The 14428-nt window shown below is 41.7% G+C and overlaps 1 protein-coding gene across 1 annotated transcript in view; it reads left to right on the top strand.

Annotated features, from left to right (window-relative positions):
- Window positions 1-14428, top strand: part of ano11 (anoctamin 11) — a gene marked incomplete at both ends in the record, with an annotated part of 106976 nt that overhangs the window by 31809 nt on the left and 60739 nt on the right. Inside the window, 2 exons of the mRNA XM_084333452.1 lie at window positions 10478-10683; window positions 11254-11390. Of these exons, the coding sequence (XP_084189578.1) occupies window positions 10478-10683; window positions 11254-11390 (343 nt within the window). The remainder of the gene's footprint in view (window positions 1-10477; window positions 10684-11253; window positions 11391-14428) is intronic.

Raw genomic sequence — 14428 nt, 5'->3', positions numbered from 1 at the left:
GTTCGCACAATTCAACGGTGATCGGGTCCTTAACTAACTTCTTGTATGCTTTTATTTTTATATCCAGGCTGTTTTGAGCTTTGGGCTTCGGTAGGAGAAGATCGGTTGAATATATATATAAACAATATATGATAACAGGTTGTGTCAGGTATTGCTTATTACCATCCCCGGGTTAATGAATGTGTTTAATTCTATTCTTACAAAGGTTATGTCATTCCAGCCGTTGTGCCTGATCAGAGGGGCACTTACAGGTGTGCACTTTGACCATAACCCCACTTTTTTCCCTTTCTTATTATTGTCGTTGTTTAAATGACATCTGTTTGCACAATTTACCTGTGATCCGATCCTGCCTTAGACTATCTGCTGGTATGCTTTAATTTAATTTTGTTTTGAATTTTCCTTTATCCATTTGTGCTATAACATTGCGACGTTGATGCGCAGACTTGGAAGTAGATGGTTGCAGGGTTGATGTTGTGTTATATAATAATGGCTATTTTTTCCATTATAGTTATCTCATGTTAGGGCCAAGGCTCACAGTGGTTTTCGTCCGATATCTTTATTGAAACAATATATGATAACAGGTTGTGTCAGGTATTGCTTATTACCATCCCCGGGTTAATGAATGTGTTTAATTCTATTCTTACATAGGTTATGTAATTCCAACCGTTGTGCCTGTTCAGAGGGGCTGTTACAGGTGTGCACTTTGACCATAACCCCCTTTTTTCCCTTTCTTATTATTGTCGTTGTTTAAATGACATCTGTTTGCACAATTTACCTGTGATCTGATCCTGCCTTAGACTATCTGCTGGTATGCTTTAATTTAATTTTGTTTTGAATTTTCCTTTATCCATTTGTGCTATAACATTGCGACGTTGATGCGCAGACTCGGAAATAGATGGTTGCAGGGGTGATGTTGAGTTATTATTAAGGCTGTCAAATATATCGCGTTAATATCGCGTTAACTCCCGATTCTATTAATGCCACTAATTTTTTTAACTCAAGATTAACAAAAAAAAGAAAAAAAAAAAAATTGTTTTACTAGACTTCACTCAGGTGTATTATTGATGCTCTCATTGATACTATGTTTGTTTCTGAAGTGTGTGTGTGTGTGTGTGTGTGTGTGTGTGTGTGTGTGTGTGTGTGTGTGTGTGTGTGTGTGTGTGTGTGTGTGTGTGTGTGTGTGTGTGTGTGTGTGTGTGTGTGTGTGTGTGTGTGTGTGTGTGTGTGTGTAGTGTGTGAGATATATAGAGAGAGGGGGGTGAGAGAGATGAGGAAGGGGCAAAAGAGAAAAAGATCTGGGAGAGTGTGTGTGAGGGAGAGAGGGGGGTGTGTGATTAATCAGCCCTTGTGTGTGTGAATGTAACAAGTTCCTAACGTTTTCTTTCCCCTATTATTTCATGCACACTTTATTCATTGTTTTAAATTATTATTTTCTTTTAAGTTATTTTGTGCATCACTCTGTTTTGAATTTGATGCAAATTTGCAATGCATGAGGGTCATCCTTTTGTGTTAAATGGCTGCACAAAGCAAGCATTTGTTGACTCGCATGTTGATAAGAGTATTAAAACTTGGAACTTGAAAAAGATCTGTTTAAGGTAAAAAAGAAATTAAAAATAAAAATGCGATTAATTTGCGATTAATCGCGAGTTAACTATGGACAATCATGCGATTAATCGAGTTAAATATTTTAATCGTTTGACAGCACTAGTTATTATATAATAATGGCTATTTTTTCCATTATGGTAATCTCATGTTAGGGCCAAGGCTCAGGTGGTTTTCGACCGATATCTTTATTGAATTTTATTTTTATTATTATTTGTGTTTATTGGACTAGTGGGGATTTAATCAGGGGTTTATCTAGAGGGGGGTCGGAGTGGGGAGCGTCTTATTGGATCCATGACTCCAGTGGGAAATGATAGGAAGATGACCATCCTTAGTGGATGGGGCATAGGGAGGGGATTGGAGAGTGGGTATAGGAGGGCTTATAATAGGACGGGTGGGTAAGGGTTTAGAGTAGAAGGAGGGGGGGTTGTAACTGGGGTGGTATTTTTATGTGTTTTATGTACTGTTGTGTAATTGTTCCTCCTCTGAACTCCTGGACCGTCTGGGCCCGCCTGGATCAGCGCCTCTGTACTCAGCCTGGCTGCACTGGTATGTTCTCTAAGCATTTAGACAAACTCGACCATGGCTAAATTGAATATTTTAATTTGGAACGCAGGAGGTCTTAACGCCCCACACAAGCGTGCCAGTGTCCTTTGGTTATTGAAGAGAAGAAATATTGACATTGCTCTCCTTAGTGAGACGCATTTATTGGTGGGTGATGTGTCAAGGCTAGCAAATCGACAATATCACGTTATCTCCTCATCCTCAGCCGATGATAAGACGAAAGGAGTCGTCATAGTTACAAGACGTAACCTTGATAATAATAATAATAATTAATTTAATTTATATAGCGCTTCTCAATAACCCGAAGTCGCTGACAGTAGTCGGGAGCAGGAGTACAAACAAAGAAACGAAAGCAAAGGAACAAAAACAAAAACAACAAAGAAACAAAAACAAAAGGAACATGAGACCATGGGGGGAACAGGGGAGACAGCCTGATAGCACAAAAAAAGACTGGAGACAGACATCAATCAGGTTGGAGGGGAGGGGGGGTTTTAGGGGTGGGGGGGGTTGAAGGCAAGGGAGAACAGGTGGGTTTTGAGGCGAGCTTTGAAGGTGGAGAGTGTAGGGGAGTCTCTGATGGACTGGGGGAGGGAGTTCCAGAGTCGGGGTGCAGTGTGAGAGAAGGCCCGATCTCCGAAGTTTTTAAGCTTGGATGTCGGGACAGTGAGGGAGGCAGTGGAGGAGGACCGGAGGGAACGGGTGGGGCGGTAGGGGAGAAGGAGATCAGTCAGGTAGGGGGGGAACCAGGCTGTGGAGGGCTTTGAAGGTGAGGAGTAGTGTTTTAAAGTTAATGCGATGTTTGATCGGGAGCCAGTGGAGGGAGTGGAGGACAGGAGTGATGTGTTCGCGGGACCGGGTGTTAGTGAGGAGGCGGGCGGCTGAATTTTGGACCATTTGCAGTTTATGGAGGGAGCGGGAGGTGATACCAGTGAGGAGGGAGTTGCAGTAGTCCAGGCGGGAGGAGATGAAGGCGTGAATGAGGGATTCAGCAGCGGGGGGGGGAGAGGCAGTGACGGATTTGATATCAAAGTCCTGGATGTGTGGTCGGACACGGAGGGAAGGATTACTATAGCAAAAGTTGAGTTCTCTCATAGGAAGATGGCAATAATAGCATTGTATGCCCCTAACACATTTGATTCAGCGTTCTATAATACAATCACGAAGAATATGTTGGAACTTACTGGATACGCTCTCATTGTGGGTGGCGATTTTAATGCGTGCTGGGATGCGGAGATGGATAGGTCCGGGTCCTCTGAAACGAGCGACCAAAAACGGTCCTCTAAGGCCCTCAGGATGTGGGCCCAGGACACTGGGCTTGCAGACCTATGGCGCTTATCCAATCCCACCCTCAAGGATTACTCTCACCTGTCTGCCAGACACAAAACCTTCTCTCGAATAGACTATGCATTCGCATCCCCTAATTTGTTTGATAGTTTCGACGTCTCATTGGTTCCCCTGGCTCTGACCACAAGGGGATTTTCCTTGTGGCAACCTTTGGCAGGCTCTCCACGAGAGCTCCCAGGTGGCGTTTTAACTCAACCTTATTAAAGAACGATGATTTCTGCTCTGAGTTCGGGAGTAAACTAGCTGAATTCTTGCAGATCAATGTTGGCACGGTCGATGACCCTAGGGTCCTATGGAACGCATTGAAAGGATTTATCAGGGGTCATGTCACACTTTTCTCCTCCAACTTACGTAAATCCCGATCAAAAAAACTAGAACAAGGACTGGAAACATTATACGCGGACCTATACGCATCTTTGCAAACTAACTATAGTGAACGACTAAACACACAACGTAAGATAGTCAAGAAGGAAATAAACTCCATACTTAAACAACAGTCTGAGTTCTTGATACATAGGACAAGGCAAAATTACTACTTTCACGGCTCCAGGCCTAGCCATCTATTGGCAATGAAAATACGCTCGAATGATCATTTCTCGGATATCCCCTCGATCAAGACGCGACAGGGTACAATCACTACTGATTCGAAAAAGATCAACAACACTTTTTTTTGTATTTTATTTTTTTATTATTTTTTAAACAAACACATAAACAAACATGACAACACACGATAAGATATACAAGCATTAGTTGTCAGTGCACATCCAATGAAATCACATTTTAGTTAATTGTCTTATATAGGATATACCCCTAATACCTGTTATCTAAAAACCTACACACATATGCTCCAGCTCGTACCCCCCCCTTCCGGACCCCCCATTGGATAATCCATCCATTTTCCCTCGCTCCTAACCAGACATTACCATTATATGCTAGCTTTTATTTTCTCCACCACTTCTAACCACAATGTCATTTTGGATTCATTGAGACCCAAAATTCTAGCTGTAGATATTTCTTGATAGATCACATCGAGATATGTAATAATCCAGACCTTTCGGCAAATTGTTTCCGGTTGGAACCATCGTGATGCTATCAGCTTTTTAGCCACTGTGATACCCGATAAAACCAATCTCTTTAGCTGTGGATGTACTGCACACTCAAAAACATCATTCAGCAGTAGTACAGAGGGGTGTACAGGTATATTCCAATTTAAGAGGTTTGATAGTTGCTGGGTCACCTCTTTCCAGAATATCTTAACTGGTGGGCAGTCCCAGTACATGTGCATAAATGTCCCCTCGTCCCCATTTGTACATAAGGAGCATTTGGAGTCTTGTATAAGACCCATTTTTTTCAGTCTTATAGGAGTCAAGTATGTCCTGTGAATATAGTTAAGATTGATTTGTTGATGGTCCGGGTTCCTTGATGTGAATCGAATATTTGCCCAGGCTTCTTGCCAATCAAAATCACTTTCCAGGTCTGGTATATCCCTCCTCCAGACGGAGTCTAGGTGGAGGGTTTCATATGAGGACGTTAGTAATTGATCATAAAATTCTGAAACAAAACCTCTTGATGTCTCTCTTTCATAGAAGAATTTGTGGTATCTGTGGTGTACAATTGGTATATTTAATGGAACACCGTGAGCCTTCAAACATGCCAATAGCTGTGCGTAAAAGTAATATGTGGACTTGGCGAGATTACATTTTTTGCGTATTTCATTGAAACTACAAAAACCCTGTTTATTGAAGACGTCTCCTAATGAGTGTATGCCCTGCTTTTCCCATCTAGGGAATCTTATAGGTTGTTTTTCTATCCAGAGTGCATTGTTATTGAATAAGGAAGTATGATTATGCCATTTATGTAGGGTAGAATATTTTTTTTGTGTTTCGCGCCATATCCGGATCGCATGAGTGATTATGGGGCCAAATTTCCGTTCGCATTGCTTAATTGGTAATTTGGTGTATACTATGCCCTTCAGCTTATGTGGAGCTACTATATTTTCTTCTAAATTTCTCCAGGATACTAATGCTTGGGGATCAAACCATGTTGTTAGTGGTCTTAAAGTGTACGCCTTAAAGTAGTGGTAGAAATCTGGAAATGCCATACCTCCGTCTGCTTTGTTTCTCTGTGCGGTGGATCTTTTTATACGTGGTGGTTTGTTATTCCAAATAAATTTGTATGTGGAGGAGTGTAATTCTTTCCAGTAACCCTTTGGAGGGGGTAACGGTAGCATTGAACTGAAGAAGTTGATTCTAGGTAGGACGTCCATCTTGATTATTGATATACGTGCCTGTAATGAGTTTTTAAGTTTCGACCACCTGACAAGGTCGTATTTGATTTTGTTTTGGATTTTTATGTAATTGTGCTTCACCGTTTGGCTTATGGTGGGGAATATCTCAACTCCCAAACATCTAAATTGTTTTACCATCTGTATCTCTTTTGGGAGGGTTATGTTTCTTTTTGCAGGGGCGTTAAGTGGGAGGAAGGCCGACTTCGGCCAATTTATCCTAAATCCCGATAGATCTCCAAATTCCTCAATCAGCTTGAGAAGATGAGGCAATGCTGTGTTGGGGTTTTGCATGAACAGTATTACGTCGTCCGCATATAAACTAATTTTGTGTTGTGTGCCCTTGATTATGATTGGTTCTATGGATTGGGATTGTCTTATATATTGTGCTAAAGGCTCTAATGATAGATCGAATAGTCTGGGACTAAGAGGGCAACCCTGTCTGGCTGAGCGTGATACCGGAAAGATTTTGGAGATGATTGTACCTGTTGTAATCATGGCCGATGGGTCTTTGTATAATACTTTAATCATATCGATGAATCCTTTTCCTAACCCCATCCTTTCTAATACTGCCCATAGATACGACCATTCCAACCTGTCAAAAGCTTTCATTGCATCCAGGGACAGTATCGCCTTAGGTGTGTTGTCTTCCTTATTGGCATCTAGTACGTTTAGTAATCGTCTTATGTTATCGGTGATCAATGACACTTTTAAAGAGTTTTACTCACAGTTATATAGCTCAGAGGTTAATCTCGACGACTCTAAATTTGAATCGTTCATTGGCGGGCTTGAGATACCCCACATTTCTGAGGAAGAGGCTAAGGAACTGGGGAAACCGATCACCCTTATGGAACTAAGGGAGACGATCGCTGAAATGCAGAGGGGTAAGGCACCAGGCTTGGATGGTATTCCACCCGAGGTGTATTTAGCTTTCTGGGACCAACTGGGCCCATTGATGCTCGATATGATCAATTACGCTATCGAACAGGGGGAGTTCTCAAGAGATGTCAACATGGCGCTGATTTCTTTACTTCTCAAGAAGGACAAAGATCCCAATGATTGTGGTAGCTATAGGCCCTTGAGTCTTCTCGGGGCCGATTTAAAAGTGTTTGCCAAGGTGCTGGCCCGCCGCCTGCAGAGATTTATGACGGTGTTGGTACACTGCGATCAAACTGGTTTTATCCCGGGGCGCCTGGCTGCAGATAATCTTAGGAGGCTGTTGCATGTAGTCGATAACAGTAAAGACAATACAGCTCCATCCACTGTTCTGTCTTTGGATGCCATGAAGGCGTTTGACAGACTAGAATGGTCATACCTGTGGAAGGTACTTGAGGTCATGGGTCTGGGAAAGAATTTTATTCATACGATTAAAGTCCTGTATGCCTCGCCGTCGGCAATGATACTGACAGGCAAAAACTGTTCCACACTTTTCCCAGTCTCCAGATCTTCTAGACAGGGTTGTCCTCTGAGCCCGGGACTATTTGCGCTTTCCCTCGAACCATTGGCCCAATTTATTAGGCAATCAGAGGACATCGTCCCCATAATGATCAATAATACACCACACAAAATTGCTCTCTATGCGGATGACCTACTGATTTTTATGGATGACCCTTCCCGGTCGACCACAAAATTATTGGAAATAATCGACGACTTTGGTAAATTGTCAGGCTTTAAGATTAACTGGAACAAATCAGCCTGCCTACCTCTTAATGAGCTGGCCAAGGCGGTGCGACTACCAGCTGATATCCCCATAGTGGAACATTTTAAATACTTAGGTATAGAGATATTCCCCACGCTGAGTCAAACTACTAAGTACAACTTCACGGGTACTTCCATAATCAAAATGAACGTTCTGCCTAGGATAAATTTTGTTAGCTCAATGCTCCCCCTGCCCCCTCCAATAGACCACTGGCGCAAGGTACAATCGATGGTATCTAAATTTATCTGGAATAACAAACGCCCGAGAATCAAAATAGCTACTACTCAACGTAGGAAACAAGATGGGGGCCTCACAATCCCTGATTTTAAGCTTTATTTCTGGTCCTTCTCACTGAGACCTCTGATGTGCTGGCTAGACCCTGTAGATGCTGTATCTTGGCGCTCCTTAGAAGCGGCGGCGGTCTCACCGCTAAGATTGCAGGATGTGGTGTACTCCACTGTCTCTATTTCGAAATGCCGGCTGAGGTATGGACCGATCATAACTCACGTGATCCAAACGTGGCGTAATGTACAGAGGTCGTGTGGGGTTAAATGCCCATGGCACCTGGACTCTCCAATTTTTAATAACCAGCAATTACTTGTTGGGCTGCTTGGGCACAAGCCGGTTAATATTCCTCAATGGCAGAGGAGGGGAGTTCATACTCTGGAGGATATTTATGATAAGAACGGCCTCCGTGCGTTTCAGGACTTAAGAGAATTTTATGATCTTCCCGGCGAGTCCTTTTTTCTTTACCTTCAACTAAGGTCAGCGCTGAGGGCGCATGGCGTGCTGTGGGCTCAAGCTTTGCACCCACACCCCTTCCTCAGGCTCATAGTGGACAGGACGACCTCCAGAGGGTTTGTCTCAGACTTTTATACGCTCTTAATTCAATCCACATATAAAAATGTATCATTGGATACAATCTGGCGGGTGGATATCCCGGAGTTGGACCCCGAGTTTGACTGGGATGATGTTTGGGCAAATGTGGCATTATCTTCCCGCAACCCCAATCACCAGCAAATTAATTTTAATTATATTCATAGGACCTATCTTACGCCTAGGAAGCTATTTGCTATGGGACTGATAACCGACTCTCGGTGCACTTTGTGCTCTCAAAAGGCCACTGGCACTTATATGCATATGTATTGGGATTGCCCACCAGTGGCCCGCTTCTGGAGGTCAATAACGGACAAACTTTCAGATCTGTGTGGCTTAACTATCCCATTCACAGCTGTTACGCTACTCTTGAACGATATAACGACACTACCTGCGTCCGTTCAACTAAAAAGGGTTGTCCTAGCGGGTGTCACAGCAGCGAAGAAGCTAATAGCAATGAGATGGAAGGAGCCTGAGAAGCTTACAGTGATTAACTGGTCCCTAACACTATTGGATGTGATTTATCTTGAGATATCCACGGCGCGGGTGATTGGGGTGGGACAGGCAGGTATTGACCTGTGGTTTGCAGCAGCCGAAAAGGTCAGGACCGCCGTGTGCGGCTGAGCGGGGTTGAGGTGCGTGTTCGGGTGAGTCCGGGGGTCTCTTGGGAGGGGGAGGAGGAAATGTTTTGTCTGTCTTGTCTTTTGTCTTGTCCTCTTGAGTTTAGCTGGGGATTTTATGGGGGGGCAGCTATTTAACTATTTCTTCACTGTTTGGTCACTTTTACACGGTCTCTGTGAGTCTATGGAACACCTCTACAGGTTTTTGTTTTGTCATGAAGGTTCATTGCTCTGTTTTCGGGTCGTGTTCTCAAAAAGTGGTCCTTGTGGTGAATTGGAGATGTACGTAGGGCTGGGCGATATAACGATAACAATAAATATCGCGATATATTTTAATAATCGATATCGAATATCGAAATTAAAAAAAATCGAAATCGTTTTTTTTTTTTTTATTTATTTATTTTTTTTTTTTTTTTTGTGACCTGCAACAGGGCAGTGGACAGACTTGTCTTTCTTGCCTGCAACTTAAAGTAATGGCTTTGCTTGTCCAAATGACAATACTGACCAAATTGAGATTTATTTTTCTCTTGTCCATTTATTTTGTTTGCTTTCTAATTTAAAATACATTTTGAAACCGTCTGTACACAGTAGGCTACGTGTGCTAGCAGAACTAGACTCCAGTCACGAGTCACAGTGCACATGTGCGGTGGTTTGTCCACCAAAAAAGCGCCAAAAGATAGAAAATAAACTAACAGAGCCAGAACTGTTCAACTCCTCTGGAGCCACAGCCAGCAGAGAAGCCGGTTTACTTTAGCTTTTAAACCAGCTGCAGCCTGAGAACTGGAGTGTGAGGGGATGTAACACTAAAGATGGCGGCAACGACAAAGAATTGCTGCAAAATAAACATACATCTGTTGTTAAATTTTTTTTTTTTTTTTTTAATACTTATAACAATTCGATAATTATCGATATCGAGAAATAAAATAAAATTATCATATCGTTATCGCGATATGATTTTTTTCCATATCGCCCAGCCCTAGGTACGTTTTATTAATATAGGGTCACACAGCCGGGAATCGGGGCTGAACACTGGGAAAGACCATTTATTGGATAGTACCCCTTGGATTTAAAATTTAGAAGGTTGAACTCTGTTTTCTTTTCTCTTTGTCTGTATAAATTGTTATTCTGTATTATTATTGTTTTTGTTATTTTCTTGTGAAGTTCTATGTATTGTGATTGTGTTTAATGTGTTGTCTTGTTTCATGTGAATAATAATAAAAAAAAATTTATAAAAAAAAAGAATGCCCACTTATCGTCCATGTTAGAAGAAATTGTTGTTGCTATGTGTTGATATATGAGAAATATTTGGTGTGTTATTACTGGATTGTGTAAGCAAGTCATATCATTATTTTCCAATGTTTTACCTGCTCTACCACTGCACAGAAATGTGGCATTTTCTTTCGAAAGTGGATACCAGTGGTTACAGGCAGCCATATTGGAAGAAAGAGAACTATACATGACAAAATTACCTGCTGTGTTGTGCTCCAGTGCTCCAGTTTGGCTTCATCACCATCTTCGTGGCGGCATTCCCTCTGGCTCCTCTCTTCGCCCTCCTCAACAACTGGGTCGAGGTGCGCCTGGATGCCCACAAGTTTGTGTGCGAGTACCGCCGGCCCGTGGCCGAACGCGCCCAGAACATCGGAGTCTGGTTTAACATCCTGGAAGGCCTGTCACACCTGTCCGTCATCGTCAATGTGAGTGACGTTCTGATGCCCTCACTGGGGTGTGAGGAGAAGTTATGGTCTCTTCTGGAACGTTTCATGATCTTTGACATTGAGGTGTTTACAAGTATGAGATTGAGATATGGTTAATTTTATTGCCAGAATGTTATGTGATTACTACCAGTACAAATAATATTGCTATTCATCTCTTTTTAAAGGGGACATAGTATGGAAAATGACTTTGTATGGATTTGACTGAAATGTTATGTAGGCACTGGGGGGAAATTACATAGATACTCCCTGCCATTTGGCCAATCGGATGAACAAGCCTAAACAACCTGTTCCGAATCATACATGCAATGTGTTAGCTTTGATTAATCAATGAGCTGTGCTTTTTGAAGTCGGCAAGAACCTACCTAATGTACTGCCAAGTTTATGAACGTTTTTTACTCTTTGGTATGGGGAAGCCAGGCAGGAAAGGAAATAATTAATTTAATTAATTTGACAAAAATGACATGTTCAATACAAGTGAAGAAAGAGGTTCTTGGAAATAATTAAATTAAATAGATTTAAACAAACATATGTCCTCTTTAACATTCACAGGCTTTCCTGATCGCCTTCACGTCAGATTTCTTACCTCGCTTGCTGTACCAGTACAAGTTTGACAATGATCTTCATGGATATGTCAATTTCACCCTGGCTTATGCTCCGCTGAACTACACAGAGCACCCGCTGTGCAGGTAAGGAGTATGAGGTAGAACCTCCTTTATCTGAACCTCTGAGTTTTGAACCACATATTATTTGGTTTAGTTTCCTAAGCGTGCTACTTGTATAGTGTTAGGTATCTAAACACATTATATCATATACACATGTTCTACTAAATGTTGCACTTATTAGCAACTTATATTTAAAGGTGCTATAGATAAATAAATGTACAGTAATCTTACATTTTACATCTTACATTTTGGACCGCCAACATTTTTTTTTTTTTTTTTTTATTATTTTTGTACAAATCTTTCCATTATTCACAGTGTATCTTTTCACAGCATAGTATCCAACATCCAAGATTCGCCTTTTTCGTTTTTGTAGCAACATACAAAACATGTAAGAGACTCATACAAACACATTAATAACTGACATGGAAATTAAAAAAAACACTTACAAAAAAAAAACATACTATACATTGTGCATATACATCCCTGTTATATATATATATATATACGTCATACGTTACATGTAGGCCGATCTACCTGCGGGCAGGTATGTGCTGCATCTTTTTTTTTTTTTTTTTTTTTTTTTTTTTACTTTTTTCCACGTTTCAGCTACGTATGTGTGTGTCTCCTATATACTTGTGTATCCCCCTATGTGTCAGTGAAAGCCTATATCTCAACTATGTGTATATGTAGGTGTATGTATGTCTATTTCCTATACATGAGTATGTGCATGTATGTGTGCCCCTGACGTGTATACCTTATCCTTGTGTATATGAGTGCGTGTAAACCTATTATGTACACATATGAATATGTGTATCCTAGATACTTGTATGTGGCTATATCTGCGCACATGTGAGTGTGATAGAGACATTGACCATTCCATAGACACCCCATCCGGACATAAAATATATGTACATATATACACAATATATTACAGAGCACAAGTATCATCAGATCAAATCCCCTTTTTCATATTCATCCTTGATAATATTGTATTCCCATCTTAATCATTTGTCCTCAGATCGTTCAGTCAGGTGTAGAAAACTGTCCCATATCTCAGCGAAAATATCCTCTCTCCCTGCGACTCTATACGTCACCCTTTCATATGATGCTGTCCGAAACATTAGTTCCATCCATTCTTTAAAAGTAATATCAACAGGTGATTTCCAATGTCGTAATGCAATTCTACATCCTGATATCATGGCCATTCTATACCACATTCCCCGGTATTTAGGCAGCTTAATCCCTTTCGGTACTATACCCAAAACACATGCCATTGGGGCGTTATTTATCTTCACATTCAGGACCTTACTTAGGAATATCACAATTTGATCCCACATTTTCCGGACCTTCTCACATTCGTACAACATGTGCAGTAAAGTGCCTGTCTCCTTCTCACATCTCCAGCAGATGTCACTGTCCCTTAATTTCAGTCTGGCCAGTTTACTAGGCGTCCAATAGCTTCTGTTCAGTACTTTGTAAAAAATAAGTTGTGATTGCGCCTCCCTAGAGAATTTACTCCATTTGGATACCAGTTTCTCCCACATTTCCTCAGTAATCTCCTCATGTACATCGTTCTCCCAGCTCAATCTCAAACCCGCCAATTTAGGTGCATTGTATTCTCTTATAACATCATAAAATCTTGACGCACCGCCTTTCCTGCGCCATCCTTTATAGAATATTTCTTGAATTGCAGTAATTGGGCCGCACTTTGGTCCTCCTATTGATGACGATATACAATGTCTAATCTGTAGGAATTTATAAAAGTTTTTATTATCTATATCAAAATCCTCCTTAATATCCTCAAAAGGCAAAACCCCATCCTCCCCGGCTATATCACCCAGTACATGTATCCCCCTTTTAACCCAATCGTCCCATATGACTGATTTCTTCCCAATCTTTAGTTTCTTATTATACCATATAGAGGCTCTCGTAGTTAAGTATGGGCTATCACCAGTCATTTTGTGCGATTGATTCCAAGTTTCCCTGATAAATGCCATCAAAGGGTTTTTAAGAGGTGTAGGTCTGTCTGATTGTGTCAGGAAGGATTCCAGAGATGAGGGATATATAATTTCCTCCTCCATCTTGACCCAAGCAGGTGCCTCCTCAGACGAGTGATTCAGTTTGGAGAGCTGGGAGAGCGAGAATGCATAGTGATACCAGTCTAGTTTAGGCAGGGATAAACCGCCATTTTCCTTTGCCGCATACATTTTGGTCCGTCCAAACAGCGGCCTTTTGCCCCCCCACAGATATACATTAATGACTTTGTCATACTGTTTGAGTAACTGGGTCGGGAGAGTCAGCGGCAACATATATAGGATATAGTTTAATTTGGGAGCTAATATCATTTTCACTAGGTTTATCTTTCCCAGGAGGGACATATTCATTTTGGCCCAATTCTGGGTCAGAGCACTAATGTGTTCGATTATAGGGGCAATATTGGCTTGCATCAACTCTTTCAGACCTGGGATCAGCTTTATTCCTAGGTATATCAATCCTGACGGCATCCATCTGTATTGCCACCCCCTTCTGATATCAGGGGGACAGCATTTAGAGAGAGGCATTGCTTCTGACTTGCTCCAGTCGATTGTGTATCCAGATATTTCGGAGAAGGACTCGATAACATTTCCAATGATCCCAACTGCTGTTCGGGGATTGCTGGATACCAATAAGATATCGTCCGCATATAAAAATAATTTATGTTCTACCTGCCCCGCTATTATCCCTTTGATGTCCTGATTATTCCTCAGTGCGATAGCAAGTGGTTCGAGGAAAAGCGCAAACATTTGGGGAGAAAGCGGGGAACCTTGTCTCGTCCCCCGCCCTAGGTTAAAGGGCGAGGACACGATCCCGTTGGTCAATACTGATGCCATCGGATTTGTGTATAACAGTTTTACCCACCCAGTAAACGATGGACCAAACCCGAAGCGCTCTAGCGTGTGAAATAAGAATGCAAATTCCACCTTATCAAAGGCCTTTTCGGCATCCAATGAGAAGGCCACTGTAGGTTCTATATCATTCCTTACCTTCCACATTATGTGTAGGAGTCTGCGGATATTATCAGC

Source organism: Notolepis coatsorum, assembly GCF_963971535.1.
Source record: "Notolepis coatsorum genome assembly, chromosome: 17".
Lineage (NCBI taxonomy): Eukaryota > Metazoa > Chordata > Actinopteri > Aulopiformes > Paralepididae > Notolepis > Notolepis coatsorum.
The sequence above is the reverse complement of the archived record's forward strand: the minus strand, read 5'-3'. Positions and strand labels throughout refer to the sequence as shown.